Below are 21,375 nucleotides of genomic sequence, written 5' to 3'. Positions count from 1 at the left end.
ATCACCACGTGCATTCAAGATGAGAGGGGCACAGAGCAGCCAAGCCTGCACTCCCATCCCCCCAGGACCACAAGGTTTGTCCTTCCACTGCTGATCTGATCAAACATCATCCCTGCTGAGATGGAGGTAGGGCAACATGAGCCCCTAAAGTGGCTAATTTTTAAGTGTCCTGTCTAAAGCCTTAAGTAATTATCCAGAGACCTTTTGGGTTTGCAGTTTTTCAGAAGAGAATTTGCCATCTAGGCTGATTTTTCTTCTTCACTCAGTGTAGCAGTTCAGAATTCTTGTGTTACAACTGTTATTTGAAGACAATGTGATACTTGCCAATTTAAAAATGAAGATGGGCAACACTTTGCAGACATGGGCAGACTCTTCCACCAAGAATCCAAACCCATAAACTCAAATCTGATCCTTCCGTTTTCCAGTTTCTAGCCACTGTTCCTAAACTTGGCCCTCAATGTATTTCCTCACATGCTAGTGGCTTTTGTAAAGATGTGCGACTAATATCAGGAATGAGGGTAGGGACAGTCACTCGAGAAACCTTCTGCCCTCTGTGCTCTCTTACATGTCTTTAACTCTGCACTGACTGAATTTTGACTGAAAAAATACACAAAAAGGCTTTGACACCAAGATAATTTTTCCAGTGGCAGAATCTAGGTGAGACAGGAGATGTCTGTGTGTGCATGTGTGAGGCAGGGGACAAATTGGGGAGAAAGAGACAGAGGCCAGTAGTCAGTGAGGAGGAAAATTCTTTGTGATGCAAATGATCTGGGCAAAAGAACAATGAAGGGAGAAACATTCCGAAAGTAACATCTACAAAGCGTGCTCCTGTTTAAAACAGATCATAGTAAGAGGCAAGAGAGAGATCAACCTTTTACAGATGATGGAACATGAAAAAGATCACTTGACAAATGCCGTTTAAAGTAAAAACAAGTACTTACTCTGCTCTTGACATCCTTTAGTTTGGGAAGAATTTCCAAACCAAATCCATCTGCTTGACCTCGTGTCCTGTTCCCCCCATTCATATAATTTCCAAAAGCCAAAATCAAGCCTAAAATTTCCTTCACACTTCTCATGTCCAGCAAATCCTGAAAGAATAATACTAATTTGTAACATCAGGTGGTACAAGAAGTTAACAATACTTTCACTGTTGCCCATGAATGTTACAGTGATGAGATGGACAAAAATTATAGATTTCCCTAAAGACTTATACCAATATTTACCACAAAACCATTTTCTAAAACTAATACTTGAAATGCAGTAGTCATGAAAATGGCATTATATGGTTCCATGTTTGTCACTCACTGATTCCACATCAAAGTAATGTAAAGGGATGTTTTGTGATTTTAGGCTCTCGACACTGTAGGAGTCAAGCCGGATTCTTTTTTTCCTCCCTTGGTATTCTCAGTAGTAAAGATTCTGCAATCCAAATGATTCCCTCCACCATCCCTCTACAAAACCAGGCAGCTTTCAATGGGGATTGAACAGGTGCTGCAAGGGGAACAACCAGAAGACCGTGGACTTGCACAGCTTTAACTGTGTGCATTAATTTGGCCTGCAGCAGCTTTCTTTCATTCTCTCACAAAATCACCAGACAAAAGTTAGCCTTACTCTCAGAGCCCAGGATGCAGAGTTGGCAGTTTAAAAACAATTCATTCATTTGCAAATTGAGAAGTATTATTATTTATTATTATTTGTATTACAAAAGTGCGTAAGAGCTCTAGTTCTGGAACAGGACCCCAGTGAGGTAGGTGCCATACACACAGAACAAAAAGACAGACCCTACCCCTTGAGCTTACAATCTAAGTAAAATCTGACATGGAATCACTGAGGTATAAACACAGAAGACCACAATGCCAATTTCAGAGTAACATAAGAGAGCAGAACCAAGTATTGCCATTCACAACACTACCCATTAGGCCACTGTGTCAGTTCTGGACAAATTGGAGAGAGGCCAGATGTGGACAAATTGGAGGGCAACAAAAACAATTAGGGGGAAGGGGCACATGATTTATGAGGAGAGGCTGAGGGAACTAGGCTTATTTAGTCTGTAGACGAGAAGAGTGTGGGGGCATTTGATAGCAGCCTTCAACTACCTGAAAGGGGTGGGAGGGTTCCAAAGAGGATGGAGCTAAGCTGTTCTCAATGGTAGCAGATGACAGAACAAGAAGTAATGGTCTCAAGTTGCAGTGGGGGAGGTCTAGGTTGGATATTAGGAAAAACTATTTCACTAGGAGGGTGGTGAAGCACTAGAATGGGTTACCAAGAGAGTTGGTGGAATCTCCATCCTTAGAGGTTTTTAGGGCCCGGCTTCACAAAGCCCTGGCTGGGATGATTTAGTTGGTGTTGGACCTGCTTTGAGCAGGGGGTTGGACGAGATGACCTCCTGAGGTCTCTTCCAATCCTTATCTTCTATGATTCTCATATTTTAAAATCTAATTTTCAAGGCTACCTAAGAATTTTCTCCATGCTAGAACTCAACATACAAGTAGAGCTGTGCAAAAATATGGATTTTTTTGGTTTGTCGGCAATCCCAAAAAAAATAAAATAAAAATTCATTTGGGGGTCAAACTGAAAATCGAAATGTTTGAAAATTTCACCAAAAAGAAAAAGTTGAAAAAAAACCTTTGTTCTGGGACAAACATTTCATTTGATCCAAAATAAAACATTGTTCTGAGCATTTTTTTAATGTTTATTAATTAAAAAAATAAAGCTGAACAAAATTTCAAAACAAAAAGTTTTGAATTTAAAAATCAAAATGTTTCATTTAGGAAATGTCAAAGTGAAACCACCTGATTTTTTAAAGTTTTTTTTTTTGTTTACAACCAAAACAATTTGGTGAAATCAACAGAATGTTTCAGGGTCACCAAATCTGCATTTTTTTTGTCAAAAATAGTTTAAGCTGAAAAATTTCACCTAGTTCTACATGTAGGTTCTGAGTCATACAATGAATTTCTTTCAGAAATATTGGAGATACTATTATCAATGTCAGAACACAGTTGTGGGCCAGTCTAAAACAGAGATGGGACAAGAGGTTGGTGTTTGGATTCAGGATTACAATTTTGGCCCATCGCTAGGTTAAAGTGATGTGTTCTGTGCATGAAATGGACATGGAAAATGAAATATATAACAGTCTATAACCTTGTGTATTATATAAATTATTATTTATCAAAATGATAAACAGTATTTACGTGGCAGACTAATCACTCCCTAGACTGTAGTAATACAGGCATATATTTTTTTAAAGAGATTTTATTTTTATAGCACAAAGACAGGAACCTAAAAACAAACTCTAAAGGGAAGAAATTGAATAGATTGTGTCTTCTTCTTCTGAGATGTTATCTTTAATTTTGTTTTAATCCATATGAAGTACGTGTAGTATCTTGTACTATGAAGGTGACACAAAATGATGCAGATGTTCTTACTCAAAGAAATTATAAGAGAGGAAAATACTGCACACCAGAGTAGCCATTTCAAATAGGTTCATAAGGAAGGGCTTTATCCTTAGCTTGTTATCTGCCCAGACTAAGGAGCAATGGATTATTGTTCTGCACCTGGAGCAGACTCAGGGAGTCATAATCAATCTCCCACCACAGTCTCCCTGCTACTTTAAGGAGAGAATAAACTGTGCTGGTGTAACGCTGACAGACCCTGGTTGTCAGCAGGCAGGATTGAACTGGGGATCCCTGGAACTTAGTGCATGAGCCTCTACAGCATGAGCTAAAAGCCAACTTCCTGTTAGCTAAAGCTGTAGAGCAGACTCATTTTATCTCTCTCTTTAAGGGTCTCAGTGCCACTAGACAGGACAAAACACCACACCCAGAAAGTGTGTGGGTTACAGTGGGTCTATACCCAGTGCACAATATGGGAGGTAGGCAGGGCAAGCCACAGTCTGGCGGTAACTATTTTAAATGGCTTAAAAAAGAAAAAAGAAAAAAAGAAATAAAGAGCCTAGAGGTAGTATGGATAATGAATGGCCTCCATGTAAACACACACTATCCCTCCTAGGTATTAAAAACTGAAACTTGGGTCCAGAAGGCAGAAGAATAAATTCAGTGGTGAGGTAAATGGTGAGAGAAGTTGATTACAAAATGGATACGCTGTAAGGGATAAGGCAGAGATACCTGCTCTGATTTTGCATTAAGTGGACCACACTTCACCTGCTTGAGGGAAAATCAGAAGAAAGGGGAAGAGGTGGGAGAGAAAGTAAGTGACAGGGAGTCAAGAAACCTGGGTGCTATTCCCAAGTCTGCTTTAGAATTGCTCTGTAACTTTGGGGAAGGCACTCAAACTCCATGGCCCTGATTCTTATTTACACAAGGCCACTTTTTACCACCCTGGTACTGTAAAAGGACCTTAAAGTGAGTGAAAAGTAATAAGCCCTTTAACATTGACAGATTGTGTTCTTAGTATAAATGTGAATCAGATGCTTTGTGCCTCAGTTCCCCATAAGTAAAGTGGAAGTAATACTATTTGCCTACCTCAGAAATTCTACGTATCTTACTTCATTGTTTATAATGCGCATTCGATAGGAAGCCCCATATAAACACACTATTATTGTTTTTATTACTATTTGGAAATACTGTGTAAAATCTTGTATCAAAGGAGTAGCTGTGTTAGTCTGGATCTGTAAAAAGCAACAAAGAGTTCTCTGGCACCTTATAGAGTAACAGAGGTATTGGAGCATGAGCTTTTGTGGGTGAATACCCACTTCGTCAGATGTGAAATCTTGTTTGTTTTTAACGTTCCTAAGGTTTTAAGAAAGATAACTCGTTTTTAGGAGTACCTAAACGTTTTTGTTTTAAATCCACTGCAGATTTGGCAACATTCCAGATATGAGTACTGCAATAAATACAAAACATTTTTGAAACATCTGAGTGAGGAGGGAGCTTTGTTTTCACTTCATAACATTTCAGTGACATCACAGGTACAACCATATTTACACTAGTCTCTTCTACACTGTTCATTTCCTCTTTTTTGGCTTGTTTCCTTGTTTGAATTGGTTTTTCAGGCTCATTTTCCTCTTGAATTCTCGCTTTATCCCCATCTCCAGACTCTTCACTTTCTCCACATATTATACTCTCTCCCTCTAGAACACCTCCAAATCCACTTTGCTAACATGTGAGCAGAGCAAAAAATCAAAAAACAGATTCTGTCGACTTCACCTTGCTTCTCCATCCACAGGTGGAGTGGGGCGGCAGATAGTTCAGAAGAGACTCTTCTTATGGTAAGCCAGACAACTTACTATGCTGGCCTTTTGCATGAATGTCTGTGGTTGCTATTCACTGTTTAGGCTTTCTTCTAATCATCATAATCAATTATTTCTATTACTGTAACATCTAGGAACCCATTACTTTTTCTTCTAAAATGTATTTATTTCTAGACTTTTACTGATCTAGTTTAATTCATTTATTAAAGTTGGCTTTGATGCTGATCTCTGTTACTGTAAGACTCTGCTCTGTTTCGCAACATTTGAAATTTCTTTACTGAAAATATCTATCGTTTTACATGAAATGACTGGCACTATGCAAGTTAATTAAAATCTGCTATTCCACTGGAAGGAAATGTTGCTATGTAAGAGCCATACAGCGCTTTTAAATTCCTGTAAAGTTAATGAAACAGCTGAAGTATTTATATTATACCTGAATTAGTTTTAGGAAGCAAAGAAATACATAATATTTTAAATAACTTTAATTTGTGATTGGCTTCATTAGACCAGCAAAACCTACCTTAGAAGCACGAGTAATAACAGCCACTTTACGATGCACTGAGGTTATCCCCTCAGAGAAAACAGATTGGAAGATTATACATTGGGCACGTTCTACAAAATTGGGGATCTGGGATAACTCATACAAAAACCTGTGAAAATAAGAACTACACTGTAATACCAAATCTTTACATTTCACATCTTTTGTTATAATATAACGTCAGAGTAATAGTGTCAAAGAAAGCATATACATAAAGCAATCTTTCTTTATTTGAATTGTAAATTAAATATGACAGAACAAAATAATGTTTCATGACCTTTTGCACAACATTAGAGAACAGATGAGCCGTATTATCAAAGCTCGTTGGTGACAAACAGAAGGACCTGCAGACTGGAGATTTCTGTTCCACTACTCTATGGACAGGCTTGTGTGTGAGAGAAACACTGCCCTCTACTGGATGAAAACAGCTCTGTACATTGGTTTATCAGTTTGATTGTTTGGTGTATTGCTAAATAAAAGTGTATTTAACAGAATAACAACAATTAAAAATAGAAAAATACCCTTTAGATCATTTAGCCAAGTGTTTCCCAAAATGTTGGTGCACCTCTGCTAAGTGGCCACAAGGACAAGCTAAGGGCAAAGGAGATGCCTAAATTAAGATGGGCAGGACTTTAACACCACATGGCACAAATGAGGTGCATGACTGGTTTCATTTTCCTGACTACTCTTCATTTGAAATCCCTTGATACCGTGCTCTAGTCTAGTCACCTCACCATAGGATAGTCATTGCTGAGATTTAAAAGATCCAGCAAATGAATGAAGTGATTTAGGGTTTTAAGGTGCAAATTATAAAATACGATTAGCCTGACATAACTCAGGGAAAAAAAGAGACAATGAAGCATCTCACAGAATATTTTGTTATTTTGAAATAAAGGAATGGATTAGTGACAATACTTGGTAAACTTATAACAAAAATCTATAGTCTGAATCTGTGGGATGATCCACCCTATATTGTAACTAAGGGTCATCATTATCAACAGTTGCCACTTAGGGTTACCTTGGATATCATAGTTTTCCCATTATGTTGAGTATGAAATAAATAAGATAACTGTACAGTATCATTTGGTAAATAGAGATTTTTTTAATGATGACAGCACAACAATTCAGGCAGACATCTTTTGTATAAAATGCAGGTTGGATTATCTATCAAAGTCAAAAACCAAAGGAAGAAGTGCAAATTAATGCAAGAGGATACCGGATAAAGTTTTGAAGAGGACAGAATTCTGGGTCCATTCATTAATTGTGGGTTGGAGTTAAGAAAGGTAAGCGTCTGGCTGACTTCAAGATATGATGGAGCGCCCTGTTGACCTAACGTAACTTTTTGATGGCCCTTAATACAACATTCTACTGACGATCTACAGTAAGCACAGAGGGTTTTAATATCATGTACTCTACCCTGGTACTGTAAAGATACCTTAAAGCAAGCTTATATAAAATGTATACCCACTTGATGGCTCCTTTACCCTGACAGAGTGCTGTAGAAAGGGCCTCAGTTTAATTTTAAATCAGGGGCAAAGCCCATCATACTGTAACTATATATATATCATTGACTCCATTGAATTGAAAGACAATGAAGTAATCATTTTTACCAAGAAATAATGTACCAGTTTATATTTATTCACATTCTAAAAACATCAAGTTTGGTGAATAATTTGAAACAAAACCGATTCTCTTCTCATGCCAGTGAAAGTATAAAGGACCACCACTGATGTCAATGGAGATACATCCGTTTAAGAGAAGGGAGAACGAGGACTCAGTGTCATAATTTGAGAGGAAGCAAATATTTTACCTTCAAACAAATGATCGTTCTCTACTTACTGTGGTCAATAACATGGTCAGCAATAAAGCCCCAAATTGTATTTTGCTTCCATTTCCCTGTCTAGCAATGATTTAGTACTAGCAAGAACTACAAGAAGATTACATTTCAGCCAAAATGCAATACTTGGAAAGAAGCTAGAGTATCTGTGTCCCTCAGACAAGGCCCCATGTTGTGGTCACTTACACATATAAATCTTTTTGACTCTAATGAATATTAGCATTTTAACAACGTTATCATCAAGAAACATAATTTAGGGGCACAGCGCAATACTGCTAAGATATATTTACAGTGTACGTCAGCAATAGCAAATATAACATGCCAGCAAAACAAATCAAAATCACATGTGCAGGAGACCATTATTGATATCAGGAAAGCTTTCTGATTCTCTGGAATTTCAAAACATTTAAAATTAGCAAAAGCCTCTTTTAGACTGCACTGAATTCAGCACAACACTTACAGTATTTTAATCCATAATGTTACCATTTGTAACCATTTTACAAATATGGCATTTCATTTTTAACTGTGCTTCGAGCCTTACCAATGAAAATGCAGTCAGGTTTATGTCCCACACTAACTAATTTAATCTGTGCATACAAGGTTGGAACTCTTGTGTGCTTAATCTTTTGTGGAACCAATATGCGTAATGTAGTTCCAACAAAAGCCCCTTGTCCGCATTTACTGAGACTGAGTGGATAGTCATACCAGCACAATGGATTTATTGAGTTCCCAGAAAGTGCAGTATTTTGAATGGCTTATAAAACTGATGTTAGAGCATCACTGATGTTATGGATGACTGTGTGGGCAGTCAGGTCTACTGGTCAGAGCAGTGGGTGGTCAGGACTAGTGGTTGGTGCAGCAATCAGAGGCCAGGAACAGCACCAAAAGACCAGAGCCAGAGTCAGGAACCAAGTACGACTGGGAACAAGGCTGTTAATGCAATCCAAAACTGCATTTGCTTTTTTTCCCCCAACAGCATCGCATTGCTGACTCATGTTGAGCTTGTGATCAACCTCAAGTCCTACATCCTTCTCAGCAGTGCTGCGGACAAGCTAGTTATATCCCATTCTGTATTCGTGAATTTGGTTTTTCTCCCCTAAATGTAGCACTTACATTTGTCTATCATTTTGTCTTTCATTTTGTGTCTGTGGCCCACTTCTCCAATTTATCAAGATACCTTTGAATTTTAGGGAGCAGGTGCTGGGCTGGTCCAGCTGCTGGGCTAAAGAGAAGGCCTGGTGACACTTCTCAGTCAATCAGGATGTCCAGTCAATCAAAGCTTTCAGCTTAGGTTAACTAGCTGGTCCCAGGCTCAGCACGGATGTTCTCCACCATTTCCCTGGACTGGTCGTCTGGACTGTAGCCCTCCCAGTCCACCAGGTACTGGAGTTTCCCCCAACTGACTAGGAGGAAAGAATTAATCCGATAAAATATTCCTCCTGCCCTCAAATGGTTATGAATGGTGGAAATGGGTTGGAGCGGTTCAGGAGGGGGTTCTCAGTTTAAGGCTTTAGAAGGAAGATATGAAATACCAGGTGGATCTTTAGGGACTCAGGTAGATGCAGACTGCATGTTATTGGATTGACTTGTTCCAAGATCTTGAAATGGCCGAGGTACCGGTAATCCAGTTTGGCTGATGGGCTTTAAGTTTCTAGGTGGATAACCAAACTCTGTCCCTACAACAGGGTTGGGACAGGCTAATAGCCCTGGCTAGCATGGTGCTATAAGCTTCGTTATCAGATCTTAAATTTTTCTTGAGTTCTCGGTGCATTTCAAGCAAGTCTGTAACCAAGTCCATGGTGGTAGGTACCTGGGAACTCGTGGGTATGTCTGGATGAAAACAAAGATGAAAGCCATAGTTAGCAAACAATGGACTTTGTGTGGGTTGCATTATTGTAGGCAAATTCCACAAGGAAAATAAGTAATTCAAAAAACAGTGAAGATACCATTCTAGAATCTGGCTGATATGTTCTGGTTGCCCATTGATTTGCAGGTGATAGGTAGAAAAGGTGAGGGAAGAAGAAATCTTAGAAATACCCATCAAAAAAATGGGAGATGAACCGGAACTCTGATCCGATATGAGGTCAGTTGGCGATCCATGGTAATGGAAGACATTCTCTAGGAAGAGACATGTTGTTTCTGAATGCATGACACAGAACAAAGTGCACCATCTTAGTTAGGAAATCAACCATGACATGGATGGCACCTTGCATGAGTCCATACTTAGTCCCTTGGAGAAGACAATATGCCCCAGGAATTCACTCATGTCCTGGTCAAATTCACACTTCTTGAGCATCATACATAAGTGATTTTAGCAGAATCTTTCTAAGATTCAGCATACACATTGATCATGATAACCAGATCCTCAGTAAAAATGAGGATATCATTGAGGTAGATAACCACAAATTGGTCCAACATGTCCCTAAAGAGATCATGAATGAAGCACTGGAAAGTCACCAGAGCGTTGCACAAGATGAAGTGAGAAGGCTGTCTTCTATTCATCTCTATCTCTAACCCAAACTGGATTACAAGCTCCACAAAGGTCCAGCTTGGTGAAGACCTTGGTGGAGCAGAGTCTCTCAAAGAGTTCATTGGTAAGGGGTACTGGTTCTGGACTGTAACATTGTTTAATGGCTGTTAATCCACACAAGGCCACAGGGAGCCATCCTTCTTACCCAGAAAGAAAATGAAAGCCCTGGTTGAGGACTTGGAGAGATGGATGAATTCCCTTTGCAGGTTTTCTTGGAGATAGCTTCAGGAAGCCAATAAACTCATTTTCTGAGAGGGAATAGATACATCCGAAAAGGATTGCTGCTCCATGCTGGAGGTCAACAGGGCAGTCACAGATACAGTGAGGTAGCAAGATGTCAGCTTTGTTTTTGTCAAATATGTTATTGAAGTCTTGATATTTGACGGATATCACAGGTATCAGGACTGTTGGGGAGACCATAAGGGTTGCAAAGGATCCTTTTGGACTAACCCCCCTGTCTTGGAATCTCCTGGGAGACGGGCAGAGAAGCAGAACATTTATGTCTGTGGTTGGATTTTGAGAGGCAAGATCCCAGCAGTATAATGAACTAAAATGCACCATGTCAGTCTGCAAGCAGATACATGGATCATGGTCAATGAACGAGGGAATACAGAGGAGAACAGGAGAATGTGGCATATGGATCAACCCAAACTGAAGGATTTCTTGATGACCTTGAAGGGTAGTGACCTTTAAGGGCCAGTTAGGTGAGTGACGGCCTGAAGGGAGAAGCGGTCCATCAACGGACACTATTAAGTCAGGGAAATTTTGCACTTGGTAAGGATATTATGCTCTCAAGCAAATTCAAGTCCATTAAATTACCTGAGATGACAGAGGAACAGCAGATAAATGTTGGTGCAGAGTACCAGAGCAAGGGGGAGAATGCCAACCCCCTACTGGAGCTCGATGCTTCCTGACTGGGATGCAGACTGGTCATCTGCAGGGCAAATTAATGCTAAGTGTCCCAATTCCCCACAGCATAGGCACAGGCCTGAGGCCTGTTTTTCTCTGTGTTAGAGAAGCAGGGCCTGGCGTGGTCAACCTGCATGGACATAGGCTGCGGGGAAGGGGCAGAAGGTTGGTTGGCTGGAGTCAGAGTAACTGGTAAGGTCAGGAAGCTAACCTTCTTACTTGGAGGCGTTCCATCAGGCAGTTGTTAGTCTTTATGCATGGTTCAGTTAGGGCATCTGGACCTGTCAGAGGCTCCATCTGCACCAGCATGTCTTTGACCTCATCATTTAAGGTGAGCTTCCTGCTCAGTGCTAGTGCTGCATGACCTCATTCCATTTGGTGGCTGCTACCAGGTGTCGAAATTCCGAGGCATAATTAGCAACTGGACAATGTCCCTGCAGCAATGTCTGGAGAGCAGCTTGAACAAAAATTCCCAACTGGCTCAGTAGAGGACTAGCATTCTCTAGTGGAAAGGCCCAGGCAAATGCCTCTTCAGTCAGCACGCTGATGATAAGTCCTACTCAGGAGTGGATGCGGGGAATGACTGAGGACACAACAGAAATAAGGCCAGCACTAATTCAGAAACTTGATGAACTTACTGCAGTCGCCAGCTAACTCATCCAGCAGGGAAATTTTTGGTTCTCGAGTGGCTGGAGTTGAAGCTGCGGGCCACACTCCAGGCCCGCAGGACAGCAACCTGAGTCTGCAGGTTCTGCAAGATACTCACTATCTCTGACAGGGAGACACTGGCCTTAGAAGCATCCATTCTTCCAGCAGAACTTGTCCCTTCTTTCAAGAGGATGCTGCTCAAACTGTCACAGACTTGGATGCAGGTGGTTAGGCCTAGTGGTTGCATCAGTGGGCGATCAAGCCTAGGGATCAGAGCTGGAGTCAGAGCCAGAGTCAAGAAACAAACTGGAACAGATTGGAGCAGGGCAGGAGCAAGGCTGGGAACAAGTAACACACAAGGGTAGTTGCAGCTGTGAGCAAACCATTGTGCAGCAGCCTGGGCTGCTGTTCCTTGGCTTCAGAGCAGGCCTGGTAGGTTTGGTGTATCAAGGTGTTCAGCTGAGGTCAAGTAACTGGTCGCAGGCTCAGCTGCAGGCCCTGATGCTTGACCACTGGTTGATTATTTCATTTTAAAGCAACATATAAAAAAAGAAAAGTCTCCTCAATCAACATCTCTCAATAACAGGGGAAATCATGGGATAATTACGTAAGGATTATAAGAACTGTTTTGGTAAAGACTAGATGGTGAAAAAGGAGACTATCATTTTATCTGGAATTACCAACAATAATTGGTTTCTTTAAAACGCCTTATTTTTAACTACAGAACAATAGCGTGAAACTGACAGGGTGACTAATGTGGACCAACCTCTCCTCACCATGATTTACAAAACTAGGCATGGCCTCTTATAATTCCAGAACACTAAGCGTGATTCATATTTTCCAGGACATAAAAGGTCACATAGTAAAATCAGTATATTTCATCTGTTGTAGTGGTCCCAGTCAATGCAACGTTATACACACTACATCAAAAAAGGGACAATGTAATCAGTTTTCACACCATCCCTTGAAATACAGATTTTTAAAAACTGTTAACCAGCCAGAATTCTGTCCCTACACTCCTTCAACCTCCTAGCCAATGGCTATTCTGCATAATGACAAAATATTTAAAAAAAATCTTACTGTTCTGGTTTGTCCAAGAGCTTCAGTTCCTCTTCCTTTGAAGTCTCATAATACTGCTTTATTTTCTGCAGTTCATCCTTTTGCGCTCTCTGTGTGATTATAATTAGAAACTAGCAATAAGAAGCTTTCCTTTTAAATACAATCAACCCATCTTCTTATTTGCTGATCTCTAAAAACCCCGCCCATTCTCTTTTTACATACTTTCTCCAAATCACACATACTACTGAAAATGCACAGAGCTTCACTTCATGTATTCTATATATATAGTACTTGTGTGGCTGAAAGTGCATCTGTATGCTAAACTCATACCATTGTCTTTTGCTCAAGGTCAAAGATATAAAAATGTGACTGGTAAAATATATTCACATCCTGATATCAGTAATAACTTTACAGTTACACAGGTTCTTTCGTCTGATAACGTTTCTTGATAAAGTTGAGAACATACCTTATTCAACAAATCCTTCATCTGCTTTACTTAAGCTGGCTTTTTAAAAACATGTTTCTGGTAATCCATTTTAGTGTAAATCTCCTCTATTCTACCAGTAATGCTATTTTTCTTTAATTTGGTAAGGACTTGATTAAATATAATTAAATTTTGTTCAGGCTTCCTTATCAAAAGTCACTGCTTTTCCACATTCCCACATGTTCACAAGTTTTTGTCATGCAGAACTGCGGTAATATTAAAGATGAACAGGGTACTCTGTACTATTTCTATAGGGCATTCCCCACCTTTCTCTAAGGGATGTTGATAAACATTTTTTCTTTCTGCTTATATTCAATAGAGTACAATTCAACAACGTATAATTTGTATTTCATTTTCTTTATAACACAATTCTGAGTTGCCTATGCGTCCCTTGTAAGACACCATACAGGAACATGAAAAATTATTATTAAAAAAATTAGAGGTAGGCCCAAACCGCTACTCTAGACTCAAACAGTCCCAGACTTAGGGGAGATTGAGGTCTGCAGCTGAACTTTGTGGCTCTACTAAAATGAAAACATTCTTAAATGGTCACCATTTTTACATTTTATACAATCTATTTTTCCAATATCCCCCAGGAATGATACTTAGTATACAGATCAGAAGACAGAGTTGAATTATGATGAACACGTAATATCTTTTAATGTTACTCACCCATGTGATTCAAGACTTATTTTCTCTGTTTTGTCATTATATTTGTCTTGGCTAGATCCTACTGAAGAACTTTTCTGAGGATTTTCCCCTTTAACTACAGCCTAGTCACAGTTTGCACCTATAATGCTGTTTCCCTCACCTTAGGGGCAAGTACTCTCATGACAGTGGCCCCTTTTTCATAGCCAGCAGGAATATAAATACAGAAAGTTGCTATAAACCCATCATCACATTCACAGAACTATTTCTCTATTTTCATTTTGTAGATGAAATTTGCACTTGTATTATTTAATTCTGTGAAGCATTCTGTGATACTGTTTATGAAAGTCACAATACAAAATCAAATTTATTCTATTTGCATAGCAGAGTAATACCTCTGTGCACCAAGATCTAAATCTTATATTAGAGAAGGCCTTCAAATTGTCCTATGCTCCAGTTTTCACAATCAGCCCCTAAACATATGTTTCCAAATTTCCCTTCCCATTTTATAGAATAGAGAGAGGGAGTGGAGAAAATTCCTTCCTCACAGTGAGTTTGGGAATATTCCTTTCTAGAGCTTAAACACTTCAAGGTCAAAGATATCTCCTGGCAGGGTCCTGTAGATGCTTTGCTTCCCCTTCCTCCGCCAGTTACTCTGCCTCATAATTCAACTCCCTCTAGAGCTTTCTGGTTAGCAAATAGAAAGAATAAACACAAACTACTGCACACTCTATTGTGTTGTAGAATAGTTGGCCGGGGAAGGCATGACAAAGCAAATCACATAGTAGGTCTTAAAAGTAGTCTTAAAGTTTGAGGGGATGAAGATCTGGAAAGGGGACATCCTCCCAGGCTATCACCTAGAGAAAAGTGAACCTGGGGCAGCGGGAAGGAAAAGTCTGCCCAAGGTATGATATAGACCTGGAGAAGTGGGATAGAGTAGGAGAAGGTATAGACAGCGAGGAGGACACTCTCTGTGGTGGGAGGCCAATATTTTTGGGGGGAGAAGACGACAGGTCATGTAACGTCTTTTGTTGCAACTTGTTTAAACTTAATCCTGCTCCAATTGTTTTGGATATGTTCACTGTATATACTCGATCATAAGCCGGTTCGTTTATAAGATGACCACCCCAAAATGGATAAGTAAAAATGGAAAATTTTTATGACGCGTTCATAAGCTGACCCTATAATTCAGGGGTCAGCAAACTTTGGTTCCCAGGCCATCAGGATGAGCCACTGGTGGGCTGAGATGGTTTGCCGGTACGGAGGTAAACCTAAGTAAACAAAGTGTCCCGGTGAGCCAGCTGCTTACCCTGATGGACTGGGACAGCAACTGGTAGGGAAATTTTTGTGGAGGGGACCCTCACACTCTCCCCATCCCATCCCTTCCCACCTTATCTGGGAGGGCCAGGGGAAGATGTCTCTGGACTGGCTGGAGCTGCTCCAGCAGGCTGGACAGCTTGGATACAGCATGTTCCAGCGGGTTGGGTCAGGCGGCCTGGCCGCAGCATGCTCCAGTGGGCCAGGCGGCGTGGCCACAACGTGCTCTGGGGGGCGGGGCCGAGCAGCCCAGCTGCAGCCTGCCAGCCCCGGAGCTGCAGCTGCTTCAGAGGCTGGGGGGAGAGCAGCATGACCAGAAGCGGAGAGATTCTGGCCTCTTCCCTTCTGTCTCTGTTGGCTGTGCTGCCTCTCCTTGCTCCCTCTGTTGGGGGGACAGGCTGTGTCCCACCTCTCCCTCTCTATACCCATCATAAGCTGACTCCCTTCTCTGATGCTTCCCTTTTTTACTAAAAAAATTTGGCTTATGAACAAGTATATATAGTATATTCCCCACAGGAGACATGATCGGGCAAAATACATGCACTATGTTGGCTAACTACATTTTGAAGATATCCACTAATACTCTTACATTCCCTAAGAAAAATCATTTTTATATACTCTCTCCAGCATAATATGGTCACAAAATAAAACTGTATTTATTCCTTGAGTGTGTTTGCACTTGGTAAAAATCTGAAACTATGAACATTGTGCTGTTCCATATGACGTTTTCTTCATACTTACATTCTCATACAGTGCTTCCAGTGTTTCCAGATCTACTATGGAGTCATCCACATTTAGTATAGCTGTAAAGGATAAAATAACAAATTACATACTAAAAATCATCTTGAGTTAACCTCTGTTTTTCAGGTAACATATCTTATAGATTACAACTGGACAGAAAACAGAATTGAACTTGCACAAACTTTTTTGAAGTTTTTGAAATTCTTTTGTCCCAAATTGGGAGAAAATAAAAAATTCTAAATATGTCACAGGAGTTGAATTTTCAAAACATTAAGTTTCAGAAGAAATGAATTTTTTCAGCTTGCTCCTGGGGCTGCCTGACTCCCAATGCGAGTGGCTCTCTAGGTTGGCCATAGTGTTGGGGCACCTAGGCAGTCGGGGAACTGGCTGCCCTTGAAGTCGGGCAGCCTGGGGAGCTAGCCTGAGATGGGAGCCACTCCAGGAGGAAGCTGAAAAAATTCATCACTGTTCTCCAGAAATGGATTTTTTTTAAAATTTAGCTTACTTGAAAAATTAATTTTTTGACTTTTCCCCAATTTGGGACAGGCTGCTTGGGAGCCTAAGAACGCAGGGAGCTGACCAGCTGGCCGCCCAGCATCCTGGGTCACTTGTGGAGCTAGACAGCAAGGAGCCAAGGAAGTGGCCAGTTGGCTGCCTGGGCACTCCAAGGAGCTGGCCTGCTGCGGAACCTGAATTCCCTGGCTTCTTAACAGCCAGGATATCAAGGAGTCAAGAGGCTGGAAGCCCTAGTAGCCTAGGCTGGCATGGAGCCACGGAGCCTGGAATTGCTGGATCCCCAGCAGCCTGCAAGGTGGGCTGCTGACGAGCTGGGAAGCTTGAGGAGCTGTGCAGCAGGTGAGCTGGCAGGAAGCCAGGCGGGTTTCTTTCAAACAATGTCAGAACTGACATGTTCCTGCAGAATGTTTTGATTTAGTTAAATTGGTATTTTTTATTGGAAAAATGTGCTGTGGGTAAATTTCTAACCAGCTCTAATAGCGATATATGAACTTCTCTATTCAGCAGATTACTCTTCAGTTCATTTGCCCATTGGAATTTAAAAAAAAAAAAAAGGCTAAACTTGTTCCTACTGCAGACCTGAATTTCATGGCATTATTTAATTCTATCATCTGCATGTCTCACTGCAATTTAATTTAGGCACTACATTAGTCATGTTTTTCAAAACTAAATCAGACTGCAGGTATCAGGTGCACTGCGAAGTGCATATTCACTGCCAATAAGCTTTTTTTATATAACGTCACAGAAATTACTAAAGATTTTTCAAAAGCAGCAAAGAGTCCTGTGGCACCTTATAGACTAACAGACGATTTGGAGCATGAGCTTTCGTGGGTGAATACCCACTTCATCAGATGCATCTGATGAAGTGGATATTCACCCGCAAAAGCTCATGCTCCAAAACGTCTGTTAGTCTATAAGGTGCCACAGGACTCTTTGCTGCTTTTACAGATCCAGACTAACACGGCTACCCCTCTGATAAAGATTTTTCATTTCTTCTGAAAAAAACAACCCTGTTTTTATCAAGATTCAGAACATTACATTTATTTAAACATATAATTTCACGCCACTTTGTATCTTGAATCTAAATTATTTGCTTACATTAAATAGTAATAGGAATATTAATAACATCACCATCAAAACTAAGGCTTCAACAGTTTTCTGCGTGACTAGTGAATTAGCATTAGTTGGTACCTGATCAATACCTTTAAATTTCAGCTGTATTTGATTTCCTCACTTATATGTTGAGATATGACCACTTGCAATTTTAAAAGATATAAAAAGCTGTTGCTGCATTCACCATTGATGATGTTTGAATTAGACAGGGCACACATCTTTAAATAATTATTCAAAAGTAATAAGGTTTCTCCTGCACTCCCTCCTACCCCATGATTTTACATTGGAAATTAACCAGCAGGCTAGTAAATTTTCTCTGTGGCAGGCTAATTAATTTTATTAAAACGATCAGTGACATTTAGAATGCTTTAAACCTTTGTCAATTATGATTCCATCTGTTGTTGACATTACACCTTGGCTAGGGGGCAGGAAAGTGGCAGGGAGAAAGATATTACTAATGAAAAAAAGGAAGATTTACTTCTATATTTGTCACATTTTTAGAACTAAAATATTTAGACAAATACAAAAAAGCTAAATAGCTAAGCTAATTATTTTAGATTCAAATAAACATAGTTAGAGATGGAATCTATTAGATCATCTACCTGCCAACTGAAGCTTGTTCTACATAAGACATTCTCTAATGTACTATCCAGTCCAATTTCAAAAGGTCCCAAGAGACTGGGACTTGCCTTGAAAGTCCATTTCCACAGCCTAATACATCTCATTATCAAAACAATTTTTCTGATTTTTAGCTTAAATTTTCCCCTCTCAGTTTCATTCCTCTCCCATCCTATCTTGGGCTATTGAAAAATGCATTTAAAAAGAGATTTTTATTATTTTTATTTTAGATTTCACCAGTATGTCTTTCCATCAGCTTCTACAGTATGTACAGTTGTTTAGTTCAAACCGGTAAATGGACTTGCAATGAAGCACTCATCAGTTTTCAGTTGATGAATGTATGATAATATTTACTACACAATAAAAGAAGTAACTTATGAGAAAGATCTTAAATGTACAGAAATATAATTATAACTGGCATTTTCAATTACAGAAAGTACAAGAATGATAACACAAAAATCAAGGTTTTTATTATGTTAGTTTTTATATCTCCAAATCGAGGATGGTTTACTGGACAGCAGAGGCTCCAACATTATGGACATTTTTCATTTTTATGCTAACTACCCAGATAACTATTGTTAAATAGAGAAGAGTACAATAACCAGTTACATTAAAATAATTTGACAGGATTAAACCAATCATTGAACCTTAAAAGTTTAAGGGAGGAAATTAAAATATTCAAATATATTCTAATATCGAAACTGACTTTAACCTGAATCAGTAATAATCGATAATAAGCTTAAATACAAAGGAAGACAAACATGAGTTATTTTATCCTTTGAACAACTGATTACATGCATTAAACAGCACAGAGATACTGCTTTCTGTCTTAGCAGGGCTTCAGTCCTACAGTTATTGCTAAGGCACAGGCAGACGGCTCAGCTTGCATGTTATCAACTAAATTGGGGCCTATAGGCCAGATTTTTAAATGTATTCAGGCACCTAAAGAATCATGTAGATGTCTTGTGGGATTTTCAAAAGTGGCAGTTGGGCAACCATGTGCTTTTGAAAATGCCTCTAGTCACCTATATGCATCTCTAGATGCCTAAATAACTTTAATAATCTATCCCTATGTATTTTCTTCACCCACTCTCAACAAAGTTAGCATCCTTCATGTTGGAAGCACTATACAAAAATGGAAAAATGTCCAATCATAACAATTTGCTTGGTTTCTTACCCCCCACCTCTCAAATTCTGGAGTAATGGCAGTGATCCCCAAATTCACAGTTGCACAGTATCTGAATCCTGAGCTGTTATATACTATACTTAAAGTGTGTGCACTAACCTCATAATATGTTGCATAACCTCATTTGAATTTTAACAACATTCATTGAACTATATGGAAGAAGCATTCTGTGATTATTTTGACTTTTTTTTCAGAGCTAGATTAAAGCTAAAGCTCCTTAATCCTCAAACATTTTGTGACTCACATGTCTCAAGAAACTACAGTATTAAAAATAACTCCCCGATACAGTAAATTTGATGGTGGTACTTTACTACATTAAATCTCATTACACCAAGACTTGCACAGGAGTAAGTTATAAAGAAGTGTCAGAAATCTACAAAAGAAGTTCCAAAACAATTAATAGCTACTGCAGTATCAATCATCATTGGTGGTTTTTACTTTTATCTTGCTTTCTAGTTAGCTGTCCTCCTTACACTGTCAGTTCAGTTAGAATATTTCACCTACACCTCACAATATGTCATAAGGAAGTAGACTCATGCTGTGAAAAGCTGGTAATTTTATTGGGTTCCTCTACCTTTAAAAATCTGTTACTTGGCCAAGTCTGGTTTCTGAGCTCCTTTTTTGCAGGGAAATTGAGGCAAACATTTTTATGTGGCCCTATGGTGTCTGCACACAACAAGAAGAATTTATATACACAAGGATCATTAGTGCTGTGTTGCACCCATTAGGATATAATAACCGTCAGGGAGGACAAAAAACAGATCAGCATCGTGCATTCAAACTAACAGGCACACATAAAAATACTTGCCAACTACATTTCACAATCAGAGGCTGCTGCAAGAAATATAAACTTTTACCCAAGGTTTTAACAGAGTTACTTTTTTTTTAATCAATCTAGCTGTAAAAAACATTCTCCACAGCACATTTTAGGGATTTGATCTATGCTTTTAATGTCTATACTTTGTTACTGCAAAAATGTACACAGAGGAAAACCTGAACATTTAAAGCATGCCATTTGCTGTGCATAGAAACTCAGACAACTATAGATCTTAAAGATTTAGTACTAAAGAGATATTTCTTTCCTGTTACCACCATTGCTGAAAGACATGTTATGTATTTCCAACAGTCTTAAGGTGGGACATAACTGGTACTACCTCCCTTCATTTTAAGTGGTACTTGGTTAAAAAGGGCTGCCAGAATTTACACACATTCAGCATCAGCAGCAAAGCAGTTAATGCAACAACTAACGCATGTTTAACAGAAACGTGAAAAAAATCATTTAAAAATCAGTACTTTAATAATCAAACAGAAATATGTTATTTTTAAAAACAACTCTTCCGAAGTTACATTTGTTTGGACCACAGTAGACTTAACTATTTTACACAATGCATTACTAGTAACTAAGGTTTGGTTTCAGGGGGAAAATAAAGTCCATCTTTGGAAAATTTAAAGGAAGATGTCACAGATCCAGTCAACCAAAAAGTTGTTATGATTGTTAAGGACAAATTTCCTCTTGGCACAACTGCTTAACACAGCCAAATTCCGCCTGTTTATCTCAGACAAATTGAGCTGATATCCTAAATTCCTCTAAAGGCTTCCTCTAACATCTGACTTACTGTCATGTAAAAATGTTAAAAGGAGTTACAATGCAAAGAAGCACCACACACATAATGTGGGTTTAGAACTTTAGGAAAGCTCAACTGCTGCATGAAGTCATGAGCAAAAGACTCTGGCACTAATGTTAACCTAACCACATCAGGCTTGATGCCGTAGGCAGATTCACAAAAACATATGTTGTAAATTATCCAGAACAAAGGAAATAACTTTTAAAGGAAATTGTTTCTCAACTTCTGAGCTGTGTATGTAGCTATCTCTATTTTACACAGATAGTAATGCAAACACATTCATACTGGACACAGTGAAGGAATGAAGAACTCACACAGTACTTCCAAAGCACAATATCAGGTATCTAAAAGGGTGACATAAGGAGATGGGAGAAAACTTGTTCATCTTAGCGTCTAA

General features: G+C 39.4%; 1 protein-coding gene across 3 annotated transcripts in view; it reads right to left on the bottom strand.

Moving 5' to 3' along the window:
- LOC116829382 (formin-like) overlaps positions 1–21,375 on the bottom strand; it is a 254,480-nt gene that overhangs the window by 97,229 nt on the left and 135,876 nt on the right. For all 3 annotated transcript variants that reach the window (XM_075065486.1, XM_075065487.1, XM_075065488.1), the window contains 4 exons: positions 15,921–15,982; positions 12,752–12,840; positions 5,730–5,859; positions 942–1,088 (listed from right to left, as the gene is read on the bottom strand). In XM_075065486.1, the coding sequence (XP_074921587.1) occupies positions 942–1,088; positions 5,730–5,859; positions 12,752–12,840; positions 15,921–15,982 (428 nt within the window). The remainder of the gene's footprint in view (positions 1–941; positions 1,089–5,729; positions 5,860–12,751; positions 12,841–15,920; positions 15,983–21,375) is intronic.

Source organism: Chelonoidis abingdonii, chromosome 4, assembly GCF_003597395.2.
Source record: "Chelonoidis abingdonii isolate Lonesome George chromosome 4, CheloAbing_2.0, whole genome shotgun sequence".
Taxonomy (NCBI): Eukaryota; Metazoa; Chordata; order Testudines; family Testudinidae; genus Chelonoidis; species Chelonoidis abingdonii.
The sequence above is the reverse complement of the archived record's forward strand: the minus strand, read 5'-3'. Positions and strand labels throughout refer to the sequence as shown.